Here is a 16,842-nt window from a genome sequence, read left to right on the forward strand (position 1 = left end):
TTCTTTTTTTGTTTTCATAAAATATGTTGAAAAAAATTGGATTTTTTTAAGTGTAGCATTTACGCAAACCCCACACCTTATAATCTTATGAACAAATATCACTTTCAAATTTTACACTTATGTGTAAAATACCATTTAAAATTGACAGCAATCTAACAAATTGATCTCTAAATCATTAAACTTCATAAATATGTTGCTCTAAATTGATCTCTAAATATTTTGTAACGATGATGGTCAATTTCTAGAGCAAACATATTTCTATAGTTTTGAATCTTTTGCATTGCCAATAACGTCGTGCTCCCCAGTAGTTATAAAGAAGAAAAATGATATTTTGACAACCACTTTTTGACAACTTTCTCTCTCATACTCACATGATGTTGTTATCCTCTCTCTTCCTTTTTCTCTCTCCATTGTTTTTGACCAATAAGAAGTGAGAAAAACAAGGTTGTCAACAAAGTTGTCATCAAATGAATGTCAAAATATCATTACTCTATAAAGAATAGCAACTAAATATTTCATTATTTGGAGACTTTGTGTCTAAGACCATTACCCAAGAAGATTAGCAAGTTAATAATTTCTTTTTGTTTATTTACTCTTTTTTTGGTCAAGTAACCCAACAATTGAAACTTACACATTTTAAAATTTATTGAAGTAGGTGAAGTTTGAACTTCAACACCTAAATATGTTATACAATGTTCTTAACAATTAAACTAAACTCAAGGTCACTTGATTTACTCTATTTTATTTAGTCAAAAAATCACAAATGTAAATGATTATGAAGTTTTAATAAAGTGATTTGACAATATCAACCAATGAAATAGAAACAAGTGTAAAAGTAGCGACGCGTATCCCAAGGCAAGTGCTCACTTGACTCGACTACTCTTACCGTACGCTTGATGCTAGCGTGCGCCATGGGAATATCGTTCGATTGGCAACTCACTGACACGGAAGTGAAGTAAGGGCCCACTCGTTGACTTTTTTGGTAACAATAGCCTCTGCCTTTGTTGCAAAGTGGGTTTGTGTAATCAAGTGGATTATTACTTTGATTATCCAAAGCGTGACATAACATACTAATATTTTCACTTCATCCTCCAATGCCACAACTATTATGTTGGATTTGACCAATCTTGCACTAACCCAAATCTATAACTAAACTCACATTAGTCTAGTGATTGCTCACTCATCTTCTCATTGTTTTTTTTATTCTCTTTCTTCATAGCACTAATTTACTCTAAAGAGATTGACATGGGGTATTATTTTTATGGGTCTTGTTATCTTGTGCCCTTAGGGCACAAGTTAAGGAATTCAAAATTAGAAACTTTTTATAGAAAACAACAAAATTTTGACTTTTAAAAGTTGAATAAAATCAAATGCACAACTTTTGAGACAATTGTTTCTATTTTAAATTTCTTAATATGTGCCCCAAGGGCACATGTTATCATTTTCCTATTTTTATTAGGAAAATGTTAATAAGTGTCCTAATGATATTGTTTAAGCATATAAAAGTGGCAATTTTTGCATTGGAAATTGTACGAGTATGACTTTAACAAATGTTTGACTTATATTTTCAAAATATATTTTTCTTTTGTGGGTTCCTTAAATAATGCTCTTAGGACACTTGTTAACAAGACCCTTATTATTACAGAAAAGATCACACATAAAGGAACGAGACTCGGAAATCATGGTTGCAATTGAATTGATGAGTAAATAATCAATTTGATCTCTTATTCAAAAAAAAAAAAAATCATTTGATCTCTAATTATGTGAGACGATATTTATAGTTTTTTTAAATAATTTTTTTAATAGTTTTATAAATCAAATTGAAAGATAGATTTGACAACAAAATTGATTAATGAAAAACATAATTATTGACTATAATGATTGAGAAAATATATGATTTTTTATATTTTGTTTTGAAATAGACAAAAAATATGATTAGTTAAGCTTTTGTTATTTTGATACATTTAATACCTTAGTAAAAGATGAAAATGACAGTTTATTCTAAGTTGTGATATATTTAAATTGAAACTTGATTAATTAATTGAAGTGAAAGAAATACAATCATTATGCTATGGCTGGCTTCAAGCCAGTGGCTTGCACAGGAAGAAACAATCACAATAGGAATTTTATATGTTGATAGCTAGTTTGTCAAAAGAAAAATACTTAACTAGTAAGGTTGCACAAAGGTTCGTCCCCTACCTGGCGCGTTAAGCTTTTAACCTTTCAAAAGCTTATGATTTGTAGGGTAAGGACAAATTTAAGAGAGAGAATGAGTGGTGGTCGCCCTAGGGTTTCCTACGGACAACCGCGTCGGAATCTTTCACCGACAGAGAGATACACTGGGGGGAGTGGGGTCCAGCCAGGGTGGCAGAAATTGGGGGGGATAGGGGAGATTGGTCTGTGGTGCGGTCTAGGAAGAGGAAAGTGAAGGAACCAGAGTACAGAGGACATGACAGGTCAAGGGAATCAGACAGGTCAAGGGAATCAGACAGGCATTGAGGAGCGGCTAGGGTTTTGGGACAGGAACGGCAAAAGGAGTCACGCAGGGTTTACAATGCATCTATGTGGGATCAGATTTCTTGGGACAACAATCAAGATGGACGTGCTTCCAACAATCATGGAGAACGTTTATCATCGGCGGAATGACATAATAGAACAGTTAACGCAGGGAACTCTGTGAGGAAGGTTGCGTTGTATGTTACTAATTTTCCTGACAACATTCCTTTGTTTCGATTGAGACAAGCTTTCGAGGTATGTGGTATCCTGACCGATGTGTTTGTGGCTCGTCATAAGAATGCTAGAGGTCAGGAGTTTGGTTTCGTACGTTATGTTAATGTCAAGAATAGTGAGAAACTTATACGGGCAGTGAATAATGTTTGGTTAGACAATTGTCGTGTTTGGGCTAGAGAAGCTAGGTTTGATAGGTTTGCGCACAATGATGTTGTTGTCGCGCCGGTTGTGAGGGTTATGGTGGTGAAGGGGCAAGCGGTTGTGAAGACAAGAAGGGAGGGGGTAAAAAATGTGAGATGGGGAAATACGGTGTTGGGGAAGCAAGGTGAGGGTGTGAAGAATGTGATTGTTGGTAATGTTGAGGTGCCGGTGGTGGGTGAGGGAGTAAAGAAAAAGATTCGGACGGTGGAGGAGGTGGGGAGCACGGTTGAGGGAGGGAGGAAAACGGGGCAGAGGCCTGATGTCATTGGGGGAGGAATGAAGGAAGGTAATGAAGGGGTGTCAGGTGCACGTCGCAAGGAGGAGGAACCAGTGGCTGTGCCGGTGAAACTGAAACAACAGCAGCTTCCTTTTGGTTCGAATACTCATTCTGTTCCGGTTTTTAATACTCATCAGGACAATCGTCAGTGGGCCAAGATGGGTATGGTAGCGACGGTGCAGGTAGGTGAATCGACACTGGCTTTGCAACAAAGAGTTGTGGATGCTGGGTTTCCCCATGTAGTCGTGATTCCAATGGGTGGGGAAAAAGTGTTTTTATATTGTTCTGATGGAGGGGATATTTCGGAGGTCTTTAATGATGCGATGCATTTTTTTGGAGTGTTGTTTGCTGATGTTCAAAAATGGTCGGCATCGGAAGTGCGGTATGAGCGCGGTGCATGGGTACGTGTTTATGGGGTGCCCATTCATGCATGGAATGAGGACTTTTTCAGGTTATGTGTGTCTAGCATGGGAAGGTTTATTCATGCGGACGAGTGTACGGTGGACAAGGCACGACTAGATTTTGCACGTATTCTTATTTCAACGTCTAATATTGAAATAGTGAATACGTCACACCTATTTTGTATTGATGGTTGCAATTTTCCCATTAAGTTGGTTGAGGAGTGAGGATGTTGCTTGGGGGAGGACGCTTTTTTAACGGAAGAGGTGAATGATTCTTGTCTGTATCCTTTACCAATTAATGTTGACGCTGATTTTGAAGAGGTTCAAGGGGAATGGGAGTTGGACGAATTGGTTGATGACTTACATAATTTGTGGTGCAAGCATGATGGTAAAAAAATTATGGAGCAAAAAAGGGAACAACAGGCAGAAGCTATTATTAAAAAACATATTGCTGTTATGGAGCAAAAAAGGGAACAACAGGCAGAAATTATTATTAAAAAACATACTGCTGTGAAGAAAATTGAAAATGTTAATGTGGAGCAGCAACACAATCAGCACCGTAAGCATGATGGCAAGAAAGAGGTGGAGCATAAAGGGGAAAAGTTACCAGAAGCTTGTATTCCAATACATGATGTTATGAAGGAAGATTTATTGGCTAGTGGGGAGCAGCAATTCCATCAGCCGTTGCAACCTATTTTGCAACCAATAATAGAAGCAAATTCACCTTCTATTCGTATTTCACAAAAACAGAAAGCTGATGGGTCTGTTATGCGCAGTGGTGTAGTGATGTGGAGCCTCGATTGGTTATCTAGCTCGCAAGAAAATCGTGGTGGTAATGTGTCATCTCCTACTTGTTTACAAGCTACTGTTGCAGTTTCTGAAGGGGGTAAAGGGCAGCCTTGTGATGATTCTTTCACTTTCACGTCAAAGGAAAGTAAAGGAGGAAATGTTAAGCGTTCCGTTGGCTTTATCAAAAGAGTTGCTCATATGCCGGTAAATGATCGGAAAGAAATTTTAAAAATCCTGAAAAGGCATGATAGAAAAAGAAAGACCCGTAAAGGTAAGAATAAATCGACATCAGCTGACACATCTACTTCTGAATCTACAAAAAATTCAGTTTCCTCAGTAAACAAGGATTGGGAAAATTGGGTATTGTTAAATGGTAAGCCTAGAGACGTCGAGGCGGATGTTAAGGATATTGGTAAGACTGTAGGTGTGAGTTTTCAATGTGAGACATCAAATAGTTTTAATTTGTTGACGAGGGAGGCAAGGAAAGGTTGGCGGGCTGTTGGTGGTGGAGGGGTGGGTTTTAAGGGAGAAGTGGGTATTGAGGGAATGGGGACGGGTTGTTGAATAGTTTCGGTTGGCTGGTGTTAGGGGGGTCAGTGTTTTCAATGAAGGTGGTGTCTTATAATGTGAGGGGGTTAGGAGGTGGTGAGAAGAGGGTGGAGGTCCGGAAGCTGGTTTTTGAAAAGCATCCTTTTGTTTTGTGTATTCAAGAGTCTAAATTGGGAGTTGTCGACGACGTGATGATTAAATCTTTGTGGGGTGATACAGCTTGTGGGTATTCTTATCAACCGTCGGTGGGAGCTTCTAGGGGTTTGGTGACGGTGTGGGACACATCCTGTGTTAACGTTTGGTCAACCATGAGTTTTAGTCATGTGTTAGTGATTAAAGGCACGATTGTTCGTATTGGAGAAGATTTTGTTATTATTAATGTGTACGCGCCTTGTGATTCGGTGGCTAAGCGGGCTTTGTGGGAAATCTTGTCGCCGATAGTTGCTAATACTAATGATGTGTGTCTGTGTGTTTGTGGGGACTTCAATTCCGTTCGTAATCCAGAAGAAAAAAGGGGTAGTGGACAATTTTTAGGCAGTCCGATGCAGATTGTTTCAACAAATTTATTGAAGACAATTTTTTGATTGATTTGCCTATATGTGGTCGGTTGTTTACCTGGTATCGTGGTGATGGCATGTCTATGAGTAGACTTGATCGATTCCTATTATCTGCAAAGTGGTGTGAATGTTGGCCTAATAGTATTCAGGTTGCTCATCAACGGGGGCTTTCCGATCATGTGCCTCTATCGTTACATGTCGATGAAGCTAATTGGGGACCGCGTCCGTTACGTATGTTGAAGTGTTGGGCTGATTTTCCAGGATATGCGGATTTTGTTCGAAATAAATAGGGGTCCTTTCAGTTACAAGGTTGGGGCGGTTTTGTGTTAAGACAGAAGCTGAAATTGGTGAAAGCAAGTCTTAAGGAGTGGCACTGTCAACACTCGCAGAATTTGAATGGCAAGATTACGATGATTAAGGATCGAATTTCGATTTTGGACTCTAAAGGAGAGACGTCTTTGTTACAAGAGGATGAGTTAGATGAGCTTCATGACTTATCTCTTAATTTGCATTCTTTAGCCCGGGCTCAGAATAGTATCAGTTGGCAAAAATCAAGAATGAATTGGCTACAGGAAGGTGACGCTAATTCAAAAAAATTTCACGGTGTGATGTCAAATCGACAACGTCAAAATGCAATCAATATGGTCTCAGTGGGTGGCGTTATTGTGGAAGGTGTTCAAAATATTAGAGATGTAGTCTTCGATCATTTCTCCACTCACTTTAAAACAGTGGGGGGACGCGGTCAGGTATTCATGGACTTCAATTTCAAAAAATCTCTTTTGGTGAGGCAGGTAATTTGACAAGACCATTTTCATTAGAAGAAGTTCAACAGGCAGTGTGGGGTTGTGACGGTTGTAATAGTCCGGGACCGGACGATATCAACTTTGATTTCATCAGAAAATTTTGGGATATTTTGAAGGTTGACTTTATGACCTTTTTAACGGAGTTTCATCGTAACGGAAAATTGTCAAAGGGGATAAACTCTACTTTTATAGCTTTGATTCCAAAGGTGAATAGCCCTCAACGCTTGAATGATTATCGTCCTATTTCTCTGGTGGGGTGTATGTATAAGGTGTTAGCGAAGGTCTTAGCTAATCATTTGCGGATAGTTATTGGCAGTGTAGTTTTCGACTCTCAATCAGCGTTTGTCAAAGGAAAGCAAATTTTAGATGGAATTCTGATAGCCAATGAGGTTGTTGATAAAGCTAGGCGAATGAATAAGGAGCTGCTCTTGTTCAAAGTGGATTTTGAAAAGGCATATGACTCAGTCGATTTAAAATACCTTGAGTCAGTGATGATTAGTATGAATTTTCCAACGTTGCGGCAAAAGTGGATTTCAGAGTGTGTTGGAACTGCAACGGCGTCGGTTCTTGTCAATGGGTATCCGACGGAAGAATTTCCTATTGAGCGGGGCCTTCGACAGGGGGACCCTCTCTCGCCTTTCTTATTTTTATTAGCAACTGAAGGTTTTAATGTGTTGATGAATGCGGTGGTAGAGGCCAATTTGTTTCGCGGTTTTGGAGTAGGTGAAAGGAATGATGTCCGATTATCCCATCTTCAGTTTGCTGATGACACCCTTATTATTGGTGAAAAAAGCTGGTTGAACGTGGGCTCGATGAGGGCGGTATTGCTTTTGTTCGAGGAGGTGTCTGGGTTAAAAGTTAATTTTCATAAAATCTTGCTGACAGGTGTGAATATTCATGATTCTTGGTTGACGGAAGCGGCGTCAGTGATGAATTGTCGACGTGGTTCTATTCCTTTTGTTTACTTGGGTCTTCCCATTGGTGGTGATTCGAGGAAGTTGAGTTTTTGGAAACCTGTAGTGGACCGAATTGAGGCTCGTTTGTCGTCGTGGAGTAACAAATTTCTTTCTTTTGGTGGCCGTATGGTTCTTCTGAAATCTATTATGTCCTCTCTTCCGGTTTACTTTCTTTCCTTTTTCAAAGCCCCTGCAGGTATAATTTCTTCTATTGAATCTATTTTTAAAAGATTTTTTTTGGGGGGGGGGGTTGTGAGGTTAATCGGAAAATTGCTTGGATTAAATGGGATTCGATTTGTTTACCAAAGGAGGATGGGGGGCTGGGGGTTAGGAGGATAGGAGCTTTTAATATTTCTTTGTTGGGTAAGTGGTGTTGGAGAATGTTGACGGAGAAGGGGGGTTTGTGGTATCGTGTGCTGAAAGCACGCTATGGGGAGGCTAGTGGGCAACTTAGAGAGGGTGGGAGAAACTCATCGGTGTGGTGGAAGATGTTGTGTCGTATTCGTGAGGGAGTAGGTGAGGGAGTGGGGAATTGGTTTGAAGATAATATTACGCGGGTGGTAGGAGATGAGAGGGATACCTTTTTTTGGCATGATAGGTGGATTGGTGACATCCCGCTGAGATTGAAATTTCCTCGCCTTTTTGATTTGGCGGTGGTAAAGGACTGTTCGGTGGGAGACATGAAGGATCGCAGTTGGGGTATTGACGAAGGGGCGTGGGTGTGGAGGCGTCGTTTGCGTGGGAGGAGGAGTCTGTGAGGGAATGTTCACTTTTATTATGTAACATTGTTTTGCAGGATACTGTTCATGATACTTGGAGGTGGCTGCCTGATCCTATTCATGGGTATACGGTGCGGGGAGCCTACCACTTTATTACTACGACGGAGGACATGGTGGACAGGTCCCTTGTTGACAACGTTTGGCATAAGCATGTCCCTTTGAAGGTGTCTTTGTTTGTATGGCGTCTTCTTCGTAATCGCATTCCAACTAAAGACAACTTGGCGATTCGCGGTGTCCTCCCTTGCACGGACACGTCGCGTGCATTTGGGTGTGAATGTAATGAATCTGTGTCACATCTATTTCTTCATTGTACTTTATCTGCTGATCTTTGGGCTCTAGTTTGGAATTGGTTAGGCATTTCATTTGTGCACGCTGGTGAGCTTCGACAACATTTTATTCAGTTCACTAAGATGGCAGGTATGCCAACCTATTCTCACTTTTTCTTCAAGATTGTTTGGTTTGTTACTATTTGGGTGCTTTGGAAGGAAAGGAACAGACGGGTATTTCAAAATACGGTTTCTACTCACTTTAGTCTCATTGAAAAAGTGAAGCTTCATTCTTTCCTTTGGCTGAAATCAAAACAGTTAGCTTTTGCTTATAATTACCATGATTGGTGGAAACACCCCATTCTTTGTATGGGTGTTCGGTTGTAATTTTCTTCGTTGTGGTTGGTGCTCTAATTTAGGCATCATAACTTTGTAAATATTTTCCGGTGTCATCCGTTTGCACACCTTGTGCGGGGAGCGACACCGTTGGTTTATTAATATATCTCATTTTGATTTGTTCAAAAAAAAAGTTGCACAAATTATGTGTTTGGTGGTATTTAATTTATATGAAAGTATTGTATGGTCATAATATTTGGTCACACTTTTGTAAAAAAAATAAAAAAATGTGGTCACACTATTTGGACACATAATTAAATAAGATAGAAAAAGAAAATAAGTAAATAATATGTATTTTAAAATAATCAAATAATATTTATTTTTGTGTATACGTGTCTAAGTGATTGTGATCACTAAATATTTAGGTTAATTTATTTGAATATAAGCATAAATGGCTGCACTTTACCTAAAAGAAGCATATTTCTGTTGAGGTCATAGAATTTGTCTCATTTTATATCTGAGGTACATACACGCAAGCTTAAATCAATTAAATTTCTATCATACGAAAGAATAAATTCCACGTGACTTTATTTTTACTATTATTAATTAATAGCCAGTCTATTAAATGTGAAATTCAAGCCAAATTTTATTTTATTACAAATACAAACAATTTAACGGTTGAACTTTATCTAAAAGGGGAACAAAGATATATGTCGCCACTAAGGCTCTGTTTGGTAAAAATAGCGGATAGCTGATAAGCTAGCTGATAGCTTTTAGCTGATAAGCTAGCTGATAGTTTTTAGCTGATAAGCTAGCTGATGACTGATGACTGATAAGCTGGTTGAAGTGTTTGGTAAAATTAGCGGTTTAACTAGCTGATAAATGTAAAATGACATAAAAGGGTATTATTAATTCAAAATATAAAGTTTATATAACTTGATATTTAAATATGGGTTTTGTTACAAACCACCCTTTGGTGGTGTCTTTTAACAAGTCACACCTTAAGGTGTGATTTTCACTTTTTAGTTATAACTTTGCTAAAAGACACCTTCATAAAAGTAAGTTGGTGTCTTTTTGCAAATGCTCATAGAGTAACTTGATAAAAGACACCTTCATAAAAGGTGTCTTCTATCATAACCCTTTAAATATTCAGGAATTCTTAATTCAATTTTGTTTTTTAAAAAGTAATTGAAATTTATAAATTTAATATATATTTTATATTGTAAATTAAATTTTATTCACTAAAAAATTTATTTAAGTATAACGAGGTATATATACTTTTTTGTCAACGGAGGTATATATATTTTTTGTCAACAACATAAGGCAAGAGAGATAAATGGAGGTATTTTGTCAAAAAAAAAAAAGAAGATAAATGGAGGTATATATTGTCAGCAACATAAGGCAAAAGATAAATGGAGGTATATATATATTGTCAACAACATAAGACAAGTGAGATAAATAATAACGAAGGATGTATTTGTCAAAAAAAATAATAACGAGGGATGTATATTTATTAGGGAAAAAAAACGGGGGATGTATATTAGGGAATTGTAGGTTTGAATTAAATTATAATAAAAGGGTAAAAATGGATTTTAGATAAAACAATAGGGGTAAAAGTAGAAGAAAATATGAGAAGCTATAAGCTATAAGCTCAAACGCTACTTGGAATAGCTTCTGAAAAATAGCTTATAAGCTCGTGAAATAAGCTATAAGCTCATGGTCAAAAAGTGTTACCAAACAGAGCTATTTTTGTCAAATGAGCTTATAAGCTAGAAGCTAAGAGCTAAAAGCTCTTTTTTGGTGTTTACCAAACAGACCCTAAATGTGTTATTTGATTTATGTTGGTATGTTTTGAAATCACCAGTGTTACTACAATTCAACAATGTAACTTTGATGTCCTCAATTAATTTTACAAAGTTTCACTACAACTCAGATTCCATATTTTGCTAATTTTGATGATTTTTTTGTCAAAAAAACACAAAAAATATCTTCTGCTAATTTTTGTATATATGTTTTGTTATCAATTTTTGTTTATCTTTGGTATTTGCCAACTAATCATTGCCTCACCTTTCTTCAATCAGTTGACAAATGGCACATGCTAATGCTGTCACTTTATCAGGGCAGGATCCCCTTATTAACAGAATCGATTTTGGAATTTTGGAATGCACACTATTGATACAATTGTTTTTTTATGTACCATAAAAATTTAATTAAATTACCGAAATCAAAGACAAACTGAGTCTCCTTAGATCATCTAGCATAAAAACGGGTGTATTATTAGAACACACCAAATTGACATAAATGGAAACATAATGAATTTGTTGAGATGTAATTCTAAGTTGGTTATGATAGTCTTAATTCAAGTTTGTATTAGACTAAGCAAACAATGTGAATAAGCCTCTTATATTAGACATGTTGTAATCACTCTTCATAACTAATAAATATCTCTCTCTCTCTATCTCTCTCTATTATCTCCTTTCTCCCATATTCTTCTTCTAAAACACATGTTCATCGTATTTATATGATGAATAATTTTTCTTAATGAAATAGTGAAATTGATTAATGAAACAATCTTCTATGTGTTATGTAAATCTGTCCAAGACTAAATGAAAAAAGATAAGAATTAGAGTTGATTGATCTTGGTGTAGTCATATTGCAATGGAAAGATCTTATGTGTTTTCACCCTTTGCGCCAAAACACTAGTTGAGACTCTGTCATGAAAGTCATTAATAGTTAGAATATATACAATCATAAGCCCTTTCTTCTCCAGGACTTTTCACAAAAGAAACTTTATCACACCCTTTCTTCAAATCAATAAAAACTAAGTGCAAATAATTTTTATCCATCTTTTTTTTTTGAACAAACTAAAATAATTTTTATCCATCTTATATCGCTCTATCACACATCATACTAAGTAGAGTTTTTCCGTAGGACAGGCAGCCCTAAAAGCTGCGTCAAGCAAAGTGGCCAAACATGAGAAAGCGTGTTCTCACAATCAACATGCTTTTATACCATTTGCTTTTGACGCTTTTGGTTTCCTAGCACCAAAGGTTGTTGACCTTCTACATAGAGTTCAAAAGGCCATGCATAACAATGTCATGTCTCCTAGGTCCAGGAATGTTGTGTTCACGAGGATTGGTTTTGCCATCCAAAAAGGTCTAGCGGCACAGCTTGTTGCCCGCTTGCCTTCTATTCAAGTGTAAATAATGATTTATTAAACAAATTAATTATTAGTATCACTTTAATAACATTCCCTGGTCTTTTATATATATATATATATATATATATATATATATATATATATATGACAATTTTTTGAATTAAAAGTGTTCCTAGATGATTTTTTTTGTCAATGAAGGAATTTAATATACAATATTTTTATCACGCCAACCTCGATGTCATTCTCTCTAAATCACCAAATTGTTGAGGAGTTCTGGTGAGTGTTGGAAACAACAATAAACCAAGATTATAAGAAAGGAAGACACGTATCTCTATCAAAAATCATAAGACAATAGATACATGAGTCATGTCTCTTGTATGCTTAACATTCATTCATAGTTGATGTGAAACTAGCTACACACTTGAACCTAACAATATCCCATGTTCCATACTTGATCCAAACGCTATGATCCCATCGCTCTCCCACCAAGCTGAACTAAGACTTTGATACCACTTTTTCAGGAGTTTGGGAAGCAACAGGAATAATAGTGGGCCAAATAGAGATTCAAACAATATCTTTACCTAAAACTTTCAGACATTATGTATATGATTCACCTAAATATTTAATGTTTAACCTATTCATAATCATGTGGAACTAACTAAACACACTTGAACCCAAAACAAACCACATTATAGTTTTATGGTTTGTTTTGGGTTGTTAATAAACTTTTGGTTAAAAATTGACTTATCATGTTTCACATATCTTCTACTTTTGTCAAATAAACTCTAACAACATTAGCACAACTCAAAAATATTTTCCTAATAATTTTACATCAAATAGATTTTTTTGTCACCCTTTGATTTTCAGGGATAGGGGTTCCAGTAATCCAATTTGTTTTGTCTTAACTCGAGTCTTTGATTTATAAGAGAAAGAACTCTGATCATTTGTAGTCCAATTGGTAGTTAAGTAAAACATGACAATTTCATCCAAAATTTAAACTCTAAGCAATTTGTTTTAAAGTAGTGTTCATTAACCACTTAAGTGCACACACTTGTTTCAACGCCAAATGCACTTGTCACTTCATATCTGGATTTATTTAGGAAAACCACTTAGGTAAAAATTCCTCACTCTTGATAAAAAAAAAATGTTAAAACTACTTAAACCTTTAAGCTAATGCTATGACACACAAGTGAGACAAATCTTGCATCACGGACAGGTGGCATTTAGTATGCACAAAACACAAATTTGTGCACCTTAACAAAGTTACTTTTTTAATGCACAAGTTTTTTATACACCATTAGATCAATGAGGAGTATCGATTTTATCATAGTCTAACTGTATTATATTAACATTCTTTATCATATTGTCTTCAACCTCCATTAGTACTGCTTTTTAGATCTCAGAATCCACTTATGGTTTTCACATAATTGTACAGAGTTGTATCAACAAGACAACAACAACAACAAACTTCTCTCTCTACCTCCTCCTCTCTATCCTTCCAACAACAAACTTCTGTCAACACCATCCGCATCACCTACTCCTCCACCACCACCACCACCACCACCCAATCCGCCCCTCTACCATTGTATAGCTTCCTCGTCCTTCCTCTGACCATTGTTTTTTCAACAAGCTAAATTTATTTACATATTATGCAGAAAAAAATTAAATATGAAATGAGTAATTTATGCAATCAAAAGTTCCAATTACTGTATCCAAAAATAAAAAGAGAGATTACCATTTGCTTTTGGAGCAAATGCTATCTCTATTATTGGGTCATGAGGTGGACTCAGCTGGGTATATGAATATTATTATAGCTTTTTGCCATTATCGGAGGTGATGTTTGAAGAAGAACAAAAAAAATAAAATAGAGGAGTTTATCAGAAATTAATAAAACCCATATTTCTTTAAGTTGAAGAGTTTGTAGTGTATTCTTTGTATTTAATCCCTCTGTTTTTCTTTATCATGGGGCTTGAGTTGTTTAACTTTTAAACCCAACGATCCCACTTGATTTCATAAATTGGAAGTTAAGGTATGTTCATATTTTTGACTTGTTCGTTGATATTGTGGGTACTGATATGACTTTTTGATTTTAAAACATATATGCGTGATATCATGTAAATTTTAGCATCATCATAGAATTAAAACATATAGCCAAGGAATAAAAAAGAACGAAAAATTGAAGTCATTTGTATTGGTGGTGGTGGGTCAATCACAGAAGTGGAAGGTTGAAGACAATAAAAAAAAATATAGTGTTGGTAGACTATAATAAAATCTGTGCTCTTTTTAGATCCAATGGTAGAAAATTAACTTTCTCAAACTTGTGCATGATACACAAATTTGTGTAGTGTGTATACTAAATGCCGGTGGCATTTAGGGTGGGAAGGAGGAAGATTTTCCCACTATGGGAAAGTAGATTTTGACCCTTAGATCAATGAGGAACATTGATCTTATCATAGTCTCTCTACACTAGACCATCATATAATTCAATCAGTCTGGTATGTCTGATCAATCGTGTGCATAAGATAACACCACATGTCCAAATCTGTCTTCTCTTTCTCTCTCTCTGATACAAGGCTGATCCATCATCTTCCTCCAATCATCACCGGCCTCGCTGCTTCTCCCATCGCCGACACCGCTGCACTTCTCCGCCTCCACCAGTCGTTATCATACTCCAAATCACGATTCACAACCTCCCTCACCCACCCTATTCTTCCACCTCCCTGCACTTTTCCAGAAACTGTAATAGAAGCTTGAATCATTGCAAAAACCAAAATAATGATCGATTCAACAATGTTATAATATATTTCAATTTTAATTCTTATTATTAAAATTTTATCAATTAACGTAACACTGGCTACTTGATGCTTATTTTATCACTTTTGTTTTAGTTAATTTTTTCTATTGTTAGACAAAGTTTCCGTGGTGGTTGGTTTGAATCAGTAAGTTTGTGGAAGGAGATCTAGTATTTTGACTTAGTAATTGTTGATTATGGAGACCCTTGTTGTTGAACAGCATATGAATCAATACACTGTAGCATGCCCAAGCCACAAGGATAAGTTAGATTTGAGTCTTCAACTTCCAAAGATTTTACAGAGATAAATTTTAATAACAAGCATATTAATTAAAGATAATCAATGGCAATGAATAGACAAAGGAAGAAGATTTGGGACGGAGGGAATGCTGTTGCTGGAGGTGGGTGAATGGGAACGGAGGAGAGAGAAGGGTGGTGGAAGAATAGATAAGTGGTGGGAGATAGTGTAAAAAATATATAGTGTTGAGTGTCTATGATATAACTATGTTCTTCATCTAATCTAATGGCCAAAATCTCCTTTCCCATGGTGGGAAAATCTTCCTCCTTCCCACCCTAAATGCCACCTCACGGACAAGCTAGTTTCTACCATTGTGCATGATACAAGATCATTTTGTTTGTGCATGTTAAATCAAAATAACTGTTTATTGTATGTTTTTCTAGTTCCATTTGTAGACATGGAAGAGAGCATATCTATGAGAGATTTTATAATCATGTCAAGCTGCGAAATTGGAGATCCCTGCACTCTGCACGACACAGATTAATGTTGGATCAAAGTCTTGTAATGAAGGATTTAGAAGCCGATTTTTTCCTTCCATTTGAAGCATAAAGACTGCGATTCCACATACACCACGTTTTGTTCCATCAGCGCATTGTACAAAGTGTATTCCATTGTCCCTCATTTAAATGAAACCAAACACATGAGCATTACGTAACTTAGTCACAAGCTAGAATAAAAAGCATCGGATGAAATATGTTTTTATTATCTCTATAAATATATCAACTTTTTATTTTAGTTTCCTAAAATGTTCCTTCAACTTTTAATCTATATAAAATTTTCAATCACTACTTTTGGTCCCTATTTTTAAGTCCACTTTTGTATTTTTTAAATAAAATTATGTAGATGTGTAGAATATTGTAAAAATCTCTTCAAAAAAAATTAGAATTTTTTAACAAAACATTAATTAAATATGAATTTTTAACTGGCAAAAATATAAAAATTCATATTTAATTCATGTTTTGTAAAAAAAATTAATTTCTTTTGGAAGAGATTCCTATAATATTATAATTTTTCTATAAAATTTTATTCAAAAATATGAATTCTACATATGAGTTTACTTAAAAGAAGGAACCAAAAGTGAAGATGAAATTTTTTTGATGGACTAAAAGTCGAAGAAAAATTATAGATGGACTAAAATGAAAATTTGACTTATTTATAGAAAACAAAAACATATTTAACCCAAAAGAGTTAGGACCCACAAAGTAAATAAATTAAACAATGTATATTATTTAAATAAGTAATAATATATACTTTGATGTGTGAAAGCGTGTTTGCTAAAATCATTTTTATTTATATTTGCGTCCAAGTAAGTGTTGCTCTCAAACATAGACTTTTTAGAGCAACACTTGCACATACCGCACACCATTTAGACTTAAATGTGTATTTTATTCATATTTTCCTATCATCAAGGTCCGATTGCGAGTTGAATAAAATTAGAATGGTAAGAAAAGTGATATTAAATAAGTTTTTTTTTTTTTTTTGGGTCCTTTTTAACCAAAGTGTATGTTTGAAAACTCAGCTAATTTGCAATTCTTACGTTAAGAGGCAAATATCACCATCACCATAAAAAATAAAGCTAGAAACAAACGTTCACAACAATGTCGCCTCTCAAACAAACATACTATTTCATAGATGTTTATTCTTCATGACTTGTGTACAAAATAATTGAGAGCTAGATAAATTTGATCATATTATTCACCTACCATGTAAAGACAACAAAAATCAAATTATTCCATTCCTATTTTGTTTTCCCTCTCCATTTATTAAAAATATCTTAACCAAGTACATTCGAAGTGGATCCATAGAACAAACTCAAATTGACAGCATAAAGATTAAAATGATATTAAGGAAGTAAAAAAGAGAAAAAGAAAAGACAAAGACGCTACAGAACTCTTTAGAACCGTTAAGATAAAATTGAAGATATAAATCCAAAAGGGAACTTTACTCTA

At 35.6% G+C, this 16,842-nt stretch overlaps 1 protein-coding gene across 1 annotated transcript; it reads left to right on the forward strand.

Annotated features, from left to right (window-relative positions):
- Window positions 1-2,449: 2,449 nt before the first annotated feature.
- On the forward strand, window positions 2,450-3,834 carry LOC146956439 (uncharacterized). The gene is made up of 2 exons (XM_085749338.1): window positions 2,450-2,547; window positions 2,655-3,834. Exons 1-2 carry the CDS (start codon window positions 2,450-2,452, stop codon window positions 3,832-3,834), a joined length of 1,278 nt encoding a protein of 425 aa, XP_085605464.1.
- The last annotated feature ends 13,008 nt before the right edge of the window (window positions 3,835-16,842 follow it).

This window comes from Medicago sativa, chromosome 1 (assembly GCF_051527215.1).
Source record: "Medicago sativa cultivar Bolivia chromosome 1, Bolivia_mono, whole genome shotgun sequence".
Lineage (NCBI taxonomy): Eukaryota > Viridiplantae > Streptophyta > Magnoliopsida > Fabales > Fabaceae > Medicago > Medicago sativa.